Here is an 18,501-nt window from a genome sequence, read left to right as displayed (position 1 = left end):
ATGAGTATGTTTCTGGAGAGAATTGCTGCTAAGAAACCCCACAAAAAATACTTTTGTGCGTTTGATTTTTGAGATGGTTAGCCAAGTATTTGGGCACATTCTTTGTCAGAAGGTCACTGGATTCATGTGTAAGCTGCTTGCAGTATTTTTTTTTTTGTGTTTCATGACAAAGATTTATCTGAATGTATTGTTTACGTGAGGAATTGTAGATAGAGATAATTATAGATTGTATTAAATATTTTATTGTCTCCTGCTAGGTGATGGGCTTTGGCCTTTATTTGATGGATGGAAATGTAAGCAACATCTACAAACTGGATGCAAAAAAGAGGATAAACCTGAGCAAGATTGATAAGTTTTTTAAGGTAGGTTATTTATAAAAATGTGTATTGTTTTGTTTTGTATGATATTTTCAGAAATGTGGTCTCTTCATGTGACTTGTTGGATGGGTGGAAGAAAGCTGTCATGAGGAACACTCTAAGCTGGGCAGGGAGGAGAGAGGAGTGAAGAGACGTAGACCATTTATCTCTTCTAGGGGAAAGGAGGGAGGATTCTTGATGGAAACTCGAAAGCTCACTGCTTGTGCTTCAGGGGGGGTGCTCTGGGATGCCTGGCAGGAACGCACTCTTTGCAAAAGTTATGGGGGTTTCATTTGCTGTCATCAGTGTACGGTCCTCCTATGTGCCTTGCTTAATTGCGTGTGATAGGGAGTGGGAAAACAAAAAGAAAACTTCTGTCTACCCCATTGTCTGAATGAAGGCCTTTCCTTGCCAGCCCTTGCTGCAGGAATGGAGAATGAATCAGAATTTCCTACTTAACCTAAAATAAAAAAAATGCACTTTAGTCAGCTGCTTTTACTGTATTTGTGTTTCTTCCTGGTTTATTTTGTTTTTACTGCTTGTTCTTAAAGTGTTCAGTTGCATTTATTCTGCTGCATTTATTACTGTTTGTTAGTATCCTGCTTAAATTGTAACTGTTATTCTGTGCCTCTTGGTTTTGGTTTAAGCACTTGGGCTTCAGGCCAGTTGTTTTACATTAAGAAGGTTTGTGGTCTGCACTCTTGTGGCAGGAGAGGTAGTTTATATCTTTTTAAGTTGGGAATTGCTGGTTGAAGGCTTAGTGTGTCTATTATTCTAAAAGTGTCTTGTTCTTTTTAAGAGCTTGTGCTTCAGGCCAGTTATTTTACATTAAGAAGGTTTTTCATCTACACTCTTGTGGGATGAGAGGGTAGACTCTGCCCTTCTGAGCTGGGAGTTGCTGGTTGAAGGGTTATTGTGCCTGCTTATTCACACTTTTTTTTTTTCTGAAATTGGTGCACTTTGTTTGCTGTAGCATAGACTAGATTCAGACCTGCTGAATCTAGTTTTGTTTGTATAACTTGAGCACTAAACAAAGCCATCTTTTGTTGGAGAGGGTTCCCCTGCATCCTAGTGGCAGGAATGTGCAGTTAGAACTCATCTGATTAAAGGTTACTGGAACACGGCTCAGTTTTGAACTTTTTTATTGATTAATGTGTTTAAATCAGTTTGCTCATATTTGCACTTGTTTGTGCATCAAGCACTGCCACGCAGCAGTGGGCACCTCTGGTGGTTATAAACGCAACCACTTTTCCATGCAAATGTTCCCCTTAGTACTCTGCTTATGCTCCATCGGTGAGTTTGCGTGATTGTCCCAAACTAACAGGTGATGCATTTAGAGAAGATCTTGAGGTACCAACACAGATCCTGAACACTTGCTTTTTGTATTTTTTTATCCACTTCTCCTGTCCTCTACTTTACCTGGTCCTTCCTGTACTGTCCCTGTTTCTGACCACATCAACTTATCTAGTATTATGAATGGACAATTTCCCACAGTTTCTCCAGCCAGCCTGGTCGATTTGGGCATCCTGAGGCAGTGTAGTAATTGCCTCATGTACGTTGACAACCCACTTTTTCTAGTCCACACAAATTCATTATGTGAGAGTTGCATCTATATCAAGAACCTAGAATTCAAGCTCTCTCGTTCACCAATCAGTTCATCTGATACTAAGCAGGTTGTCAGCATGCACATCTCATCTCCTGCACCCACCAAACCAAAGCACGCTTCACATAATACAGCCTATGCAGAACATAGTCCACATAATATATCACACATCAGTGTCTCACCAGTCAAGCCCCTAAGACATAACACAAAAGCAAACATCTTAGTCATAGGCACTGAGTTGTGAGACACACAGATGTCCCTCTCACCAGGTTGGATAAGGAAGAGGTCTGTAACAGGCACTGATGTTCTTCGTTTTACTGTTGCAGTCATCATACTTGGGTTATCCTGCCAGGAGTAGCCCTCAGGCGGCCCGAATGCTAGAGGCTTAGTATTTCTGCATCGGTTGCTGTCACTCCAGGACTGATATCAGGTCATCAGTGGTATAAAATCAGGCAGCCGATGCCATTACATTAGTCCTTCTTGCCAAGAAGCCCAAAGCAGAAGCAGTTCGTACGAGTGCCAGTCAGCCGCTACCTGAGTTTTCGTTTCCAAATTAAAGCTGAAGTCTTCTAAAGCTAAGTACCCCGTTGGGGATCCTTTTTTCTTGCTCTAACTGATGTCAGAAAAAGTTGACAGTTGTCTTGCCTGTGGAAAGCAAATACCACACCGAGTCTTCCATTCTTACTGCATCGCCTGTTTAGGGCCAGACGACGATGTTCCTCGCTGTAGCTTTTGTGCTTTGTTCAACACCAGAAGTGTACGTTGTCGGGCCCTTATTGTAGCTAAATATTTTCGCTGTCGGTCCTCATATTCCGATATGGTTTCAGTAAGCCATCCGACTACCGATCTTCTAAAAAAAATGCAAGGATAGAGACAGACTGCACAGGTCCAAAACTGCTGATGACACTTCCGTTAAGCAAGTCATCAGTTCTCCGGTCCTCCGTGAAGTGCTTTTGCAGCCCCTGATGCCCACTTTTGTGGATTCGCAGGCTGCTACCGAGACCCATTCAGTGTCCGGTATGCCGTGAGACTCTTCTTCGACTAAGGATCCTGCGGATGTCTTTACCTTGGATGGGTCCAGAGCCGCTGAGCAGGCACCAGCTTCAGAGGAAGTTCTTTGCACTACCGATACTCAACACAAACCGACGACTTCTTTTGCGTCTTCAGTTCTTTCTAAATCTACTGAGTTTCTAAGTCCCAGGGTAGGAACTACGCCTAAAAAAACGACCCATGCTCAGGCACCTGCCTCCGTGCCTCGGTCTCAAATGCTTAAAATGGCAAAAGACCTTATTATGCTTATTAGGGGAAGCCAGGCTACCCCTTCCAAAAGAAAGAGACTTGTCCCCAGTAGTTTTATCTGAACAGGAGTCCGGTGACTCTGAGGTTTCTGAATATGAAGACATGCAAACCCTCTCTGCTTATGAGGATTTTGATGCAGAGGAATCCATTCCTTCTGCCTCTCCACCTGAGGATTTTTCCTTTGGTGAAACCCTACATACTTTAAGAGAGCATTTGCAATGGGAATGTCAGGACTATCCTCAGTCAAAAAAGTGACTCTGGGAATTCTTAGATTTACCAGAGCACGGACCTTTAGCCATTCCTCCTGTCCTGGATGTTGTGAATGATGTTTTTATGGAATCCATTTTGACTCCTGACACCCTTCCTCCTGCTCCCAGGAAACCTGATGGGTACTACAGAGTCCCTGACTCTCACAAATTCCTTTTCAATAATCATAATGCTGACCCAGAGGTCATCTCCCAAGGACCTAAAGGAATTAAAGCAACCTCAGCTAAGAATCCCACCCCCTCAGACAGGGATCCCTGTGCTTTAGACAGATGGGGTAAAAAAGTATACACCTGCAACTCTTGCTGTTAGAGCACTAACACTAACAGTGTGCTAAACAGTCACAGCCCTTAAGGCCAAACACAATGACAGACACACTTGTTATAGGTGACTCCATAGTCAGACACACTGACGTCCCACTCGCCAGACTGAACAAGGAAAAGATCACAGTAAGCTGCCTGTCAGGCGCTAGAATCCGCCACATAACGCAAGCACTCAGGTCACTCCACAGCAAGTACAAGTATGACTCAGTCATTGTCCATGCCAGTGTGAACGACCTGAGACGTACCTCCCTGGACTACATGAAAAGAGACATAGAGGAGCTCTCAGATTATGTAGCCCAGGCCGGTATGACCCTGACCCTGAGCAATATCCTACCCTCACCAAGAATGATGCCACAATACAGAGACAAAATGATCAGCTTTAATAATTGGCTTAATTACTGGTGTCATTCTAAGGGATCAATGTCTGTCTGCCTGGGATGACATGCTTGACAAGCCACGCTGCTTCGCAAGGGACGGCTTGCACCTGTCACCCTGGGCTTCCGGATATTGGCAAAGGCTCTTGCCACCCCATAGTGCCTTTTTAGGCAAGGCTCAAATGATAAACCTACCGCCCTAGAAAACAAAAATGGAGAAAAACTAAGGGTAATACTGCTCAATGCCAGAAGTCTAAACCTCAGGATGCACGCCTCGAAGCCCTCCTCAGTATAGAGAACATCGATGTCTGTGCTGTGACTGAAACCTGGTTCAAGGCTCCTGAGAGCACCCCAGCACTATCAGGTTATACCTCATATCATGCGTTCGCCCCAAAATCCGGACCGAACCACAAAAGGAGGGAGTATCCATATTCATAAAGGATACCCACACCTCCAGGTTAGTGGCAACGCCGCGATCTAAGCATCGGAGACCATCCAGGTGCAATTAACCATAGGTAAAACTGCCCTACAGTTTGTAACATGCTACAGACCACCTTCTCAAACTCAGGAAACCCACACAGCCTTCCTGAAGACACTGGAGAGTATGAATGTCTCCAAACACCATCATATTGGGTGACTTCAACTACCCAAACATAGACTGGGAACATTACTCAAGCCCCAACACCCTAGCCCAAAGGTTCCTTGAGTTCATAAACTCAAATGCTATGGAACAACTAGTCACCATTCCCACAAGAGGAGAAAATATACTAGACCTGATCACCACAAACATGGGGACAAAATGCTCCACACTGGAAGTATATCCCTCATTGGTGAGATCAGACCATAAATTAATCTCACTGGAGATCCACATCCCGCCCCCACCCCCAGCAATAAAGACCACAGTGAAGAACTTCTCAAAAGCAAACTTCACACTTCTTAAGACTGGAGTGGTATCCTTCAAGGCCAGCGAGCCAGTGGAAACCACAACCACGCTGAAACCCTTACAAATGCCTTCTACGAGCACCTCCAGGAATGTATGGATCAAGCAATCCCTAATAAAATCAAGACCCTTTCCACCAAAGGCAGGCGCCCGGTCTGGTGGACTCCAGCCATAAACAAACTCTACAACAAGAGGAGAAAGCTACTACATGACAGAGCAAAACCCCTAAATGGGAAGGCATCTCTGATCAATACTAGCAAAAAACTACGATCACTCATAAAATCATCCAAGGCCAACTTTGAGAGAAAAATCGCTAATGACACAAAAGACAATCATAAAGACTTCTTTAGCTATGTTAGAAACCTGGGTGGAAACTCCCAGATATGCTCAGAATTAGAAAAAATCACTGAACCCACAGACATTGCCAACATACTGGCAGACAGGTTCAGTGCAAATTTCTCCCAAAGGAGAAATATCTATCCCACCAGAGTCTAGCCTCCCAAACATCTCAGATGCCCAGGTGAGAGCTGCTCTCTCTCTAAAGCAAAAAACACAGCATCAATGGGACCGGACGGTGTCCCCGGCTGTGTGCTACACAAACTCAATGAGGAACTAAACCGACACATAAGGCTGCTGTTTAATCTTAGCCTTACTACAGGATACGTACCCAAAGAATGGCGTACGGCAACTGTGGTCCCACTCCACAAAGGCAGTGCTTCTATGGACCCTGGAAATTACCGCCCCATAAGCTTGACGAGCCTTGTCTGCAAAGCTATGGAGAGGATCATAATGGAACTCATAAATAAAGACATTGGGGACCTACAGACACTGGATCCTACCCAATTTGGCTTTGTCAAGGGCAGATCCTGCCTCTTGAACTTGTCGACTTTTTCGAAACAGTCACTAAGGCCATTGATGAGGGTAAGGCAGTTCACACAGCCTACCTTGACCTAGCAAAAGCGTTACACAATACCCCACTCGGGCATCATAAAAGCTCACCAGCTTAGATGTAAACCCATATGTCACAAGATGGGTTGCAAACTGGCTCAAGGACAGAACACACAGGGTTAGAGTTGCTGGTGCCATGTCAGACTCTAAGCCGGTCACGGCGGTGTCCCACAGGGCTCAGTCCTGGGCCCCTCTTGTTCGGCATTTATTTTTCTGAAGTGCAGGCAAACATAGGGGATTGTGGCTGACAAAATTTGCAGATGACTGCAAACTGGGCACCATAATTGACACTCCATCAGACACAGACATCCTCCAGAAAGGTCTCATAGAAATGGATAACTGGTGCCAGAGCCATGGCCTTAAGCTAAATGCCAAAATGTATAGTCATACCCTTTGGGAAAAACAAGGTAACCCCTAATTACCACATAAGTGGTAATCCATTAAACACGGAAGAAGTTATCAGGGACCTGGGGACCCAAGTTGACAGTAACCTCTCTTTTGACACTCACATTGCCAAAGTGGTTAGGAAGACCTTCTACATTGCCCACCTGATCATGAAGGGATTCACATCCAGATCAGGAGAGGTCATTGTACCCCTGTACTCTTCACTTATCAGACCAATGATTGAGTACAATGCCCCTTTCGGAATGTACCTTACCCGACACCTGCAGCAGTTGGAAAGACCCCAAAAGTTCCTCACCAAAAGGATAAAGGGGCTCAAACATATGTCATACGATGCCCGACTGAAGAAACTCCAGCTCTATTCAGTCGCATACCGTCTGCTCAGAGGTGATCTGTGCCTGACATACAAGGCCATGTCCAACCCGGAATTAATGGACATGCTCCATCTCAAAAAATCCAAATCCACCAGAGCCATGAGAGCAAGAGACTTAAACCTCAACACGGATATAAATAGGACGTGCTGGAGGGACAGATTCATCACCCAGAGACTCCCTACACTATGGAACAGAATCCCAGTCCATGTGAGGCAGAGCCCCTCACTGACTCTGTTCAAGAGAAATCTTGACGAGTGGATGGGAGATCGTAGGTTTACCCCGGGAATCATCTCTGTATCACTGCTGGACAGAGGCACAGCAAACTAATGGGTATAGTATTCTCATCCTAAGGGGTGGTGAAAGCCACACACACTCTGGCTAGGCTTATAAATGCCCTAGGGCAGATAGCCTAGTATGAACCTATGAACTAAATTGTCAGTTCCACATGCTAAAATATCAGCAGCATACCATGGAACTCCTCAAACAAAAAATATCTTCCTTTCCTGCTTATGTAGAAAATAAAGAATTACAAGAGCTTATGCATCCTGAAAGCCGCGTTACTAAGCACACCTTGCAGTGTGGCTTTGATGTCCTAGAAGCATCTTCCAGGCAGCAGTCACTGGTTCTGTCCTTAGAAGGCATGCTTGGCTTAAGGAACAGACCTTGCCAGACCATGTCAAATCAAAATTATTGGAAGCACCATTGAACAAAGACAATTTGTTTGGCACCAGTGCCGAAGATGTCTTAAAAAAAAGATGGAAGGAAAAGCTAAATCTATGCAGACAGTTAAAGACTTTTTACAGGTCCAGCCTCTGAGGTTCAGTAGGCATTGTCCCTCCAAGCACTGGTCCTTTCCAACCCTTTTCAGGCCAGCTCAGTCAAGACCCAGGGGAAGCAGACCCCCCCCCAGACAGCAGTCTCAGGGAATGCAGAGATCTAAGCAATGGAGTTCTTCCTCTTCAAAAACAGGGAGTGCTAAGCCACCCCCTTATGGTAAGAACTCACAATAACTTTACACCTCCACCTCTTACCTCTGCTCACCTGCTTGTGGCCCTAGGAGAAAACTCTCCTTCCATGCAAACAACTGGGCCTCTATTACCAATGACCGAGGGGTCCTCAACATAGTGTCCCAGGGATACAAATTTTATTTCCACACTCTGCCAACCCCAAAAGGGTTCCCAGATCTTCCTCCAAACCAGTGGGCATAGGCCAAAAAGCAAGTCCATTCCCTGCTCTCCATGAGGGCAATACAGCATGTTCCTGCAGACCAGATAGGCCAAGATTTCTATTCCAGACTCTTCCTGGTACCCAGAAAAGAGGGCAGCTGATGCCCAATCCTCTCTATCCATTCTAAACACCTTTCTGGTGATACCAAAATTCAGAATGTTCACCCTCCAGCAGCTTCTTCCTATGTTTTCTAAGGATGCTTGGTTTAGCCACCCTAGACCTAAAACAGGCCTACTTACACATCCCAATCGGGGAATCTTGCAGGAAATATCTACGTGTCAGGGCAGGATCTATGCACTTTCAGTTCTCTGCACTTCCCTTTGGCTTATCCACTGCTCCCAGTTTTCACAAAATGCCTGGCTCCAGCCATTGCTTTTTGCAGACAAAGAAATATTCAAATTTACCCCTACTTAGACGATTGCCTGATTCAGGCAGACAGAAAAAGCTGTTACAGCACCTGACCTTTGTAAAGGACCTAGTGATCTCCCTGGGGTATACTATCAATGAAAAGAGATCAAAACTAGTACGCACACAAAAAATTGTATTCCTGGGAGCAAGCCTGGACACAGCATCCCAGATGGCATTCCTTACTCCAGAAAAACAAGCCTACCTGACAGGCACTTCCCTCAACTAGCCACCAGAACCCAGTTATCCGCAAGGAAAATCCTGCAACCTCTAGGGTTCATGGCCTCCTGAATATTCTAGTTATTCCATATGCCAGACTGCATATGAGGAAACTATTGTGGTACCTAAAAAGCCTTTGGTGTCAACACTCTTAAGACCTGGAAACTATCATACCTGTGATACCCTGTCTAAGGAAAGATTCTCTGTGGTGGGCAGCAGCATGCAACCACAACTAGGGACTTCTCTTCTCACAACCCCACACCGCCCAGACCCTCACCACAGACACATCAGACTATGCCTAGGGTGCACACATGATCGGCAAGTGCATTTGGGGCCATTGGAGCCCAAATCAAATACATCCGCACATCAACCAAAAAGAGATGCTAGCTGTTCAGCACGCCCTGACAGCTTTCAGACCGCTACTCTCCCTGGGGCCTCTAGTGATCAAAACAAACACCACCACAGTGATGTGGTATATCAGCAAGCAGGGAGGGACTCAGTCTTATCCTTTCTGCAGGCTCGCCATGACCCTTTGGCACACGGCCTCAACCATGCAAATACACGTGCTAGCACAATTCCTGCCAGGATCCCTAAATTCTGTCAGACAACTTAAGCAGAAACCTGCTAAACCCGCACGAGTGGCAGCTACACCACAGAACCTTCAACCTTGTAACCCAGAAATGGGGCACACTGAAAGTGGACCTCTTTGCATCCCACTCCAATCATCATCTCAGCAAATTCTGCACCAGGGAACCTGACAGCAAGGCATGGAAAGTGGATGCTCTTTCCTTCCAGTGGGTAAACCTCTCGATCTATGCATTTCTCCCTCTACCATTCATTTCAAGGGTACTGCTCAAAATAAGGGAGGAAAAAACAAGGGCAGTCTTGACCTCCCCAGACTGGCTATGCCAGCACTGGTATCCACTGCTGCGCAGCCTGCCACCATGATACCTACCTCAGATACCAACACTCCTGACCCAGAAGAATGGAGAATTCATGCATCCACAATTGCAGACCCTGAACCTGGTAGCCTGGCTTATTCCCTGACCTCTCCTCCAGATGCCAGCCTAAGCAAACAAGTCCTGGATGTTATATGTGAGGCCAGATACCCTAGCACTGGAAAATCCTGTGCTGACAAGTGGAAAAGGTTTTGCACCTGGATCCAGGCTAATGGAGCCGAAACAACACAGCTCTCTGTACCTCTCATCCTGGATTACCTAGCAGACCTACTACACAGGGGTCTGTCCTTCTATTCTATTAAAATTCATGCCTCTGCCATCTCTGCTCATTACAGCACAGAGCCACCTCTCTTCTCACACCCTATCATCAAACAGTTCCTGAGAGGGGCTAACAACTTAAGTCCACCCAGAAGAGCTCCTACCCCAGCTTGGGACCTTAACTTTATGTTGGAAAAGCTCACCTTAGCCCCCTTTGAGCCTGCAGCTTCAGCAGAGTTAAAATTCCTTTCTTGGAAAACAGCCTTGCTTCTGGCCATCACTTCAGCTTGAAGAGTTTCAGAGCTACAAGCATTCGTGGCTGTAGAGCCCTTCATCATTTTTCATGCTGACAGGGTCTCCCTCAGGACTTAACCCATCCTTCATGCCTTAAGTAGTGTCCAGTGTGGCTCTCAACCAATCCATTAATTTGCCCACCATTTTCCCTAACCCACAAAACGAGGGGAAAAGGATTCTGCACTCTCTAGATGTGCACAGACAGCTCAGCTTCCTATCTAGATAGGACTAAATCCTTTAGAAAAAGTGGCCAATTGCTAGTCAACTTCTCAGCATGGGCAGAGGGCAAGGCCATATCCAAACAAACAATCTCCAAATGGATAGCACACTGCATCCATTTCTGCTACAAACAGCACGGGAAACCACCCCCAAAGGGGGTCATGATGCATTCCACCAGGGCAACCTCCACCTTTGCAGCTTTTCTCAGAGGGGTCCCCACCAGGGACATCCTGGAGGCTGCAACATGGATATTTGTTCATACATTCACCAAGCATTACCACCTATTTTCTCCAAATCCAGGGCAGGCTTTGCCACTGCAGTCTTGCAGGACATCCTAGTAAGCCCCCAGTCTTCTTGACTGCCTCCATCCTTTTCTTCAGCTTTGGGAATCAACCCAAGTATGACGACTGCAACAGTGAAACACGAAGAATATAGTACAGTTGTGTACACTTACCATAAATGTAGATGTTCAAGTGTATTCACTGTTGCAGTCCTAGATGTTTATCGTGTTTCACTGTTGCAGTCATGACTGTAGGGTTCTCCCCTGCCGGCAGGCAGCCCTCGGTCGGCCAGAATCCCAAAGTCTGGGTCCGGCGTCGGCTGTTCAACCATGCTCCCTGACGTCAGAGCGCCAGGAGTACAAAGCTGACAGCTGACACCATCTTCTCCAGTCTTTCTTGCCATGCGGTGATAGCAGTTCGCAAGTGCCGGTCAGCTGACTCCTGACGAATTTTACTGATATACTTCGGTCCGAAGACTTTCTTCTCCACTCAAAGCTAAGTACCCCATTTGGGAAACTTTTTTCTTGCTCCACTCCGATGTCAGAAAAAGTTAATAATTGTATTTCATGTGGGAAGCAAATACCTCATAAGGATTTTCATTCTTACTGTATTCCTTGCTTGGGCCCTGACCACGACGTAGCTAGTTGTCGGTTTTGTGCTAGATTCAATCAACGTACAATTAAGCGAAGGTACGATTTTCGTTTTCATTACTTCGGTAGGCGCTTTAACTACAAAATGTCGTCGGATACAGTCCCGGCTACCGGAGTTCACAAACGTCACAAGGATAAAGACAGACCTCCGAGGTCCAAATCTGATGATAGTGCACAAGGGGAGCCAGCTTCAGGTTCGGCCGTTGTCAGTGAGGCGCTTTTGCAGCCCCTGTCGTCGGCCATTTCAGAACCGACGGCCGAAACAGACTCTCATGAGGAGCCAACCAGGCCTTTAAATATTTCTGTTGCAGGACCTTCGGACAATGCTCCTTCGGATGGGTCCGGAGCTGCTGTGCAGGTACCGGTTTCCGAAGGGATTTTCAGGCCTACTCAGCTACTAATAAAGGCAAAGCCAAAGACAAAGGCAAAGACTCCTTCAAAATCAAAGACTTCAACACAGGCCTCTTCTGAACCGGCTCCCAAGTCACAGAAACAGTTACTCAAGATGGCGGAGAATTTAATTACTATGATTAGGGGTTCTCATCCCCTTCCAGACAAAAGGCCAAGGCAGGATGTTTCTTATGATTCCTCTGATCAGACTTCTGTTTCCTCAGTTTCTTCTTCTGATCAGGAATATTCTTTCCCTCCTTATGAGGATTCTGATGCTGAAGAATCCATTCCTTCTGCTTCTCCCCCTGAGGATTTCTCTTTTGGGGAAACTTTGCATGAAATGAGGGAACATTTCCACTGGGAAGGACAGGAGTTTTCGGAATCCAAGAAAAGACTGGGGGAATTTCTTCTTCTTCCCCAACATAGACCCCTAGCTATTCCTCCTGTTTTGGATATTGTGGATGATGCCTTTTCGGAGGCTAAATTAACCCCTGACTCTTTTTCTCCTGCTCCTGTTAAGCCTGATAGATATTACAGGGTTCCTGATTCCCATCAGTTTTTATGCAAGAACCCTTCTGCTGACCCTGAAACCATTTCTCAGGGTCCTAAGGGAGTTAAGGCCGCTTCTGCCAAAAATCCCATTCCTACTGAAAAGGATTCTCGATCCTTAGAAAGATAGGGCAAAAAGGTGTACACTTCTGCTACTTTGTCCATTAGGGCTTTAAACTGTCAGTTTCATATGTTTAAATACCAGCAATTTCTATTGTCTGTCTTAAAACAAAAGCTTACTTCCATTTCTGCCTGTGCAGATGATAAGGAATTACATGACTTATTGCACGCCACTGAACAAGTTGGGTAGCATGGTTTACACTGTGGATTTGATGCCTTGGAGGCTACTTGTAGGGCTGCGGCCTCTGGCACAGTCATTAGAAGGCATGCATGGCTAAAGGAACAAAATTTACCTGAACAAGTCAAGGCTAAATTATTGGATGCTCCTGTTCAGCATAATGTTTTGTTTGGATCTAAAGCTGAAGAGGTGATTAAAAAGATGGAGGATAAGGCGAAATCCATGCAAACAGTTAAAGATTTCTTACAAGTACAGCCTCCTAGATTTAGCAGGAATTGGCCTTCATAAAATTGGTCCTTTCCCACTTCTGACAGGCCTCAGAGGGGTAGATATAGACATTCCAGAGGGAGGCCTCAAACGCAAGCTGCTTATAGACCAACACAGCGGACTGCTTCCACCCCTAGGGGAGGAGAGGGACAGGTCACAATCTCAAAGGAAACAAACTCAATGACTCCCTCAGTTGGGCTACAGGAACTTCTTGCCTGGAAGCCCCTCTCGGAGGAAAACTCTCTCTTTTTTATCAAAATTGGACTCAAATAACCCAAGACAAATGGGTTTTGGTTGTGGTTTTAAGAGGTTACAAATTCCATTTTCATACCTTGCCAAGGCCAAGCGGATGGCCAGACCTTCCAAAGCATCAATGGACGGAGGCCTTAAACTAGGTGGAAGCTCTTTTGGCTATGAATGCCATAGAACTGGTTCCTCTTTCAGAGATGGGAAAAGGTTTTTATTCAAGGCTTTTTCTAGTCCCAAGGAAGCAAAACTCATGGAGACCCATTCTGGATCTGTCGGTCTTGAACACCTTTCTAGAGATTCCAAAATTCAAGATGCTTACTCTACAGCAGCTACTTCCAATGCAGTCCAAAAATGCATGGATGGTAACTTTGGATTTAAAGGAGGCATATTTACACATTCCCATCAGGCAGGATCACAGAAAATACCTCAGGTTCAAAGCCGGATCGAGGCACTTTCAATTCTCTGCTCTGCCCTTTGGATTATCTACTGCGCCCAGGGTCTTCACCAAATGCCTGGCTCCAGTAGTAGCTTACTGCAGACTCAAGGGAATTCAAATTTACCCTTATCTGGACAATTGTCTAATTCAGGCAGACAGCAAGGATGTCTTACTCCAGCATCTAGAATTTGTACAGAACCTCCTCAAGTTCCTGGGATTCTCTGTAAACATAAAAAAGTCAAATTTGACACCATCACAACAGATAACTTTTCTGGGTGCACTTCTAAACACCACAACCCAGATGGTATTTTTGGCATTTCTGACATCCAAAAAACAGTTACAGCTGGCTTCAACTTTCAGAACCTTGGCAACTTTAACCCATCTATCTGCAAGGAAATTCCTGCAGGCTTTGGGTTACATGGCCTCCTGCATCCTTCTCATACCATATGCAAGACTACACATGAGGAAAATACAGTGGTACCTAAAAAGTGTATGGTCTCAGCATTGCCACAGTTTAGACATACTGATCTCCGTCCTTCCTTGCCTTCAAAAGGAATTTCTTTGGTGGTCCAGGGCATGTGCTCTAAACAAAGGGAAGCCCTTCCGTCTGCCTCCTGCCTCTCAGATTCTAACCACGGACGCCTCGGATTATGCTTGGGGAGCCCATTTTCAGGGCAATTGTTTGCAGGGCCTTTGGACAAAGGATCAGAAGCACCTGCATATCAATTTAAAGGAAATGTTAGCCATTTAGAAAGCTCTATTGACCTTCAGGAATCTTTTACAACCAGGACAACTGTTAATACGGACAGACAACACCACAGTTATGTGGTACATAAACAAGCAAGGGGGATCTCATTCCTACCCCCTTTGCAGACTAGCCATGGATCTATGGAACACAGCTCTAGCTTGCAATCTGGATCTTCAAGCTTTGTTTCTACCAGGGAAACAAAACTTCCTGGCAGACAGTCTGAGCAGAAATCTTTCAGATCCACACGAGTGGATGCTGGACACCAAAATATTCAGGATGATAACAGCAGTCTGGGGATGTCCTCACATAGACCTGTTTGCATCCCATCTCAATCAACTACAGACTTTTTGCACCAGGACTTTCCACAGAGAAGCTTGGAAAGTGGAACGCCCTGTCATTCAGTTGGAGGAACCTCTTGGGATATGCCTTTCCGCCTCTTCCTCTTCTTCCATGGGTTTTATTGAAGATAAAACAGGACAAGCCCAAGTTGATAATCTTGCTGGCCCCAAATTGGCCTCGGCAGTTTTGGTATCCAACTCTAAAAAACCTATGCCTGGAGTCTCCTTGGATTTTACCTCAGTCTCCGAACCTTCTGTCCTAGCATCAGGGTCAGGTTCTACACTCTCATGTCAGAACTCTCAGCCTGGCGGCCTGGTTAATCCAGGGCCTTTGATTTCTTCTTTACTGCCCAAGCAGGTTATGGATGTCATTTTTCCCCACTCCTCAAAATAAAGGGGAAAGGATCTTACATTCCTTGGATGTACACAGACAGCTACGTTTTTACCTGAACAGAACCAAGGGCATCACTAGAAAATCTTATGCAGGAAAATGGAAAAGATTTTGTTCCTGGATGCAGGCTCATTATTCTGATCCTCTTCTTCCTAACATTACTTTAATTTTACTTTACTTGACAGATCTCTTACATAAGGGTCTGTCTTTCTCTTCCATTAAGATACATGCCTCTGCTATTTCTGCTCATTATAATACAGACCCTCCCATCTTTTCCCACCAGCTCATGGGACAGTTTCTCAGAGGAGCTAAGAACTTAAGACCTCCTAGATCTTTTCATATTCCTGCTTGGGATCTCAACTATGTTTTGGAAAAACTAACCTTGCCTCCTTTCGAGCCTGCTGCCTCTTCTGACATCAAGTTTTTATCTTGAAAGACAGCCATCCTGTTAGCCCTAACCTCTGCCAGGAGAGTTTCAGAGTTACAAGCTCTTATGGCTGTGGAACCTTATATTATTTTTCATCAAGACAGGGTATCTTTGAGGACTAATCCTACCTTCATGCCTAAGGTGGTTTCCAAAGTGGCTTTAAATCAAACTATACACTTGCCAACCTTTTTCCCCACTTCTCAAAATAAAGGGGAAAGGATCTTACATTCCTTGGATGTACACAGACAGCTACGTTTTTACCTGAACAGAACCAAGGACATCAGGAAATCAGAACAATTGTTTGTTTCTTATGCTTCAAGTTCCCAAGGTAAAGCCATTTCAAAACAGACCATTTCTAAATGGATTTCTCATGGAATCAGATTTTGTTATTCTCACCATGGAAAGCAAATCCCAGGGAGTATACGGACTCATTCCACCAGAGCTGCTGCCACTTCTGCGGCCTTCCTCAGGGGAGTTCCTACCAAGGACATTTTGGAAGCTGCAACTTGGAGTTCAGTGCATACATTTTCTAAGCACTACAATCTACCTCTCTAAGTCTAGGGCAGGCTTTGCCTCTGCAGTTTTGCAGGGCCTTTTAGCCGCCCCTTCCTCTTTATGACCACCTCCCTTTCTTCCAGCTTTGGGATTCTACCCTACAGTCATGACTGCAACAGTGAAACACGATGAACATAGTACAGTTGTGTACACCTACCATAAATGTAGATGTTCGAGTGTCTTCACTGTTGCAGTCTGGGTTTCCCTCCCTCCTGTCCCCTCTTATTTTTACTTTTGTGTATTTCTTTTTTTCATCATTCTTCTGAGGTGTATTTGCAAAGGTTATGGGACCTTTTTCATTTTGGGACTCCTGACATCTGGGGCAAGAAAAACTGGAGAAGATGGCGTCGGCTGTCAGCTTTGTACTCCTGGCGCTCTGACATCAGGGAGCATGGTTGAACAGCCGACGCCGGACCCAGACTTTGGGATTCTGGCCGACCGAGGGCTGCCTGCTGGCAGGGGAGAATCCTACAGTCATGACTGCAACAGTGAAGACACTCGAACATCTACATTTATGGTAGGTATACACAACTGTACTTTTCCCACCCTCCATCCCCCTTCTCTCTCTCTCTCTCTGTCTCTCTTCCTTTCTCCTTACATGGAATTTGTGGTCTTTACCTTCTACTGGTGGTGTTCTTCCACCATAACCTAGCTCCCTATTTGGGGGCTCCTGACAGTTGGGGCAAGAAAAAGTGATGTAATGGCATCGACTGCCTGATTTTATACCACTGACAACCTGACGTCAGTCCTGGAGCACCAACAACTGATGCAGAAATACTAAGCTTCTGGTATTCGGGCCGACTGAGGGCTACCCCTGGCAGGATAACCCAAGTGTGATGACTGCAACAGTGAATACACATGAACATCTACATTTATGGTAAGTGTACACAACTATACTTTATGACTCTGTCATAGTCCATGTTGGTGTGAACGACCTGAGACGTAACTTCCTGGACTATATGAAGAGAGACATGACTGAGAGCTCTGACTGTGTCTCAGGCAGGCAGGTATGTTCCTGGCCTTAAGCAGCGTTTTGCTTTTGCCTAGGATGATACCGCAATACAAACAAACAATGATTGACTTCGACAATTGGCTTTAGTTTCTGGTGACATTCAAAGGGGATCCAGTATCTGTCAACCTGGAATAACATGTTCATCAGATCCTGGTGCTTTACCAGAGATGGTCTTCATCTGTCACCCCTGGGATTTCTGTTACTGGCGAAGGCTCTTGCCATTCCCTGTAGTGCCTTATTTTAGGTAATGTCACAAGAACAAAATTCCTGATGTAAAAATAACCTCTAAAAACACCCTCAAGGTTATGCTACTAAACGCTAGGAGTCTTAAACCAGAAACTGCACTCCCTGGACACAGTCCTTACCCTGGAAGATGCTTACATTGATGCAGTCACTGTGACCTGATTTAAGGCTGCAGGAGAGCACCCCAACTGTACCAGGTTACATTTTCTTCCACGCGTTCAGACCACAAACTGAAGGTGTGAGTACTAAAGGAGGTGGTGTATAAATATTCATTAAAGATAAGTACACCTCTAAGTTGGTTAAACAGCACAATTCCCTTGAATTACTTAAGGTGCAGTTGATTGTAGGTAAGACCCCTCTTCAGGTCATTGTCAGTTAGACGACCCTCCCCCCCATGATTCAGGACATCCACTCAGCCTACCTTGATTTACTTGAATCAATCAAGATATGACCAAACACCCTGGTTTTGGGTGACTTTAATTACCCATCCATAGACTGGGTAAGTTGTACGTGTTCTAACTCACTTGCCCAAAGCTTCTTGGACTTCGTTAACTCCAGTGCCTTGGACCAGCTGGTTGACACACCCCCAAGGGGCACAAACATCCTGAATCTAGTGCTCACCAACGTGGGGGACTGCTGCACCACTGCCAGTGTGTGGCCACCCTTGTAAGATCTGACCACAGGTCAGACTCTTTAGAAGTAACTATAAAACAAGACTCATCCTTAGCAACAACTACACTAAAAAACCTTCTCCAAGACCAATTACAGCCTCTTATGTGACTGCATAAATAGCTTCATAGCCCCTCCCCCCACTGATGGAACAGACACCTGTGCAGAGTTGTACACCAATGCTTTATACAATTATGTTGATTCTGCCATACCTGATAAAACCAAAGCAGGATTTTCAAAGAAAAACAAACCTGCCTGGTGGAAAACTGCCATTAATATGCCATACAGCAGGAGAAAGAAAGTGCTGTAGGAAGGAATGATCTCAAAACTGGAAACGCTCCCTCCTCAACTTACACAAGCAAATAAGACTTCTAGTGAAGTACTCCAAAGCTAACTATGAATCCCAGATTAGCTTCCCTAACTAAGGATGACCATAAGGCATTGTTTAGTTATATCCTTAACCTCAAAGGAAAAGCCCAGATTTGCACTGAACTTGTAGTCAATAGTACTACATATATAGAACCTATGGATATA

General features: G+C 45.3%; 1 protein-coding gene across 1 annotated transcript in view; it reads left to right on the top strand.

Moving 5' to 3' along the window:
- The window catches only part of CYFIP1 (cytoplasmic FMR1 interacting protein 1), a 2,370,671-nt gene that overhangs the window by 706,663 nt on the left and 1,645,507 nt on the right, over positions 1-18,501 (top strand). Inside the window, exon 8 of the mRNA XM_044072062.1 lies at positions 258-362. Within this exon, the coding sequence (XP_043927997.1) occupies positions 258-362 (105 nt within the window). The remainder of the gene's footprint in view (positions 1-257; positions 363-18,501) is intronic.

The sequence above is a fragment of the Protopterus annectens genome, chromosome 5.part0 (genome assembly GCF_019279795.1).
Source record: "Protopterus annectens isolate FY-2018-M chromosome 5.part0, PAN1.0, whole genome shotgun sequence".
NCBI lineage: Eukaryota > Metazoa > Chordata > Ceratodontiformes > Protopteridae > Protopterus > Protopterus annectens.
This window is presented reverse-complemented; position numbering and strand designations above follow the sequence as displayed.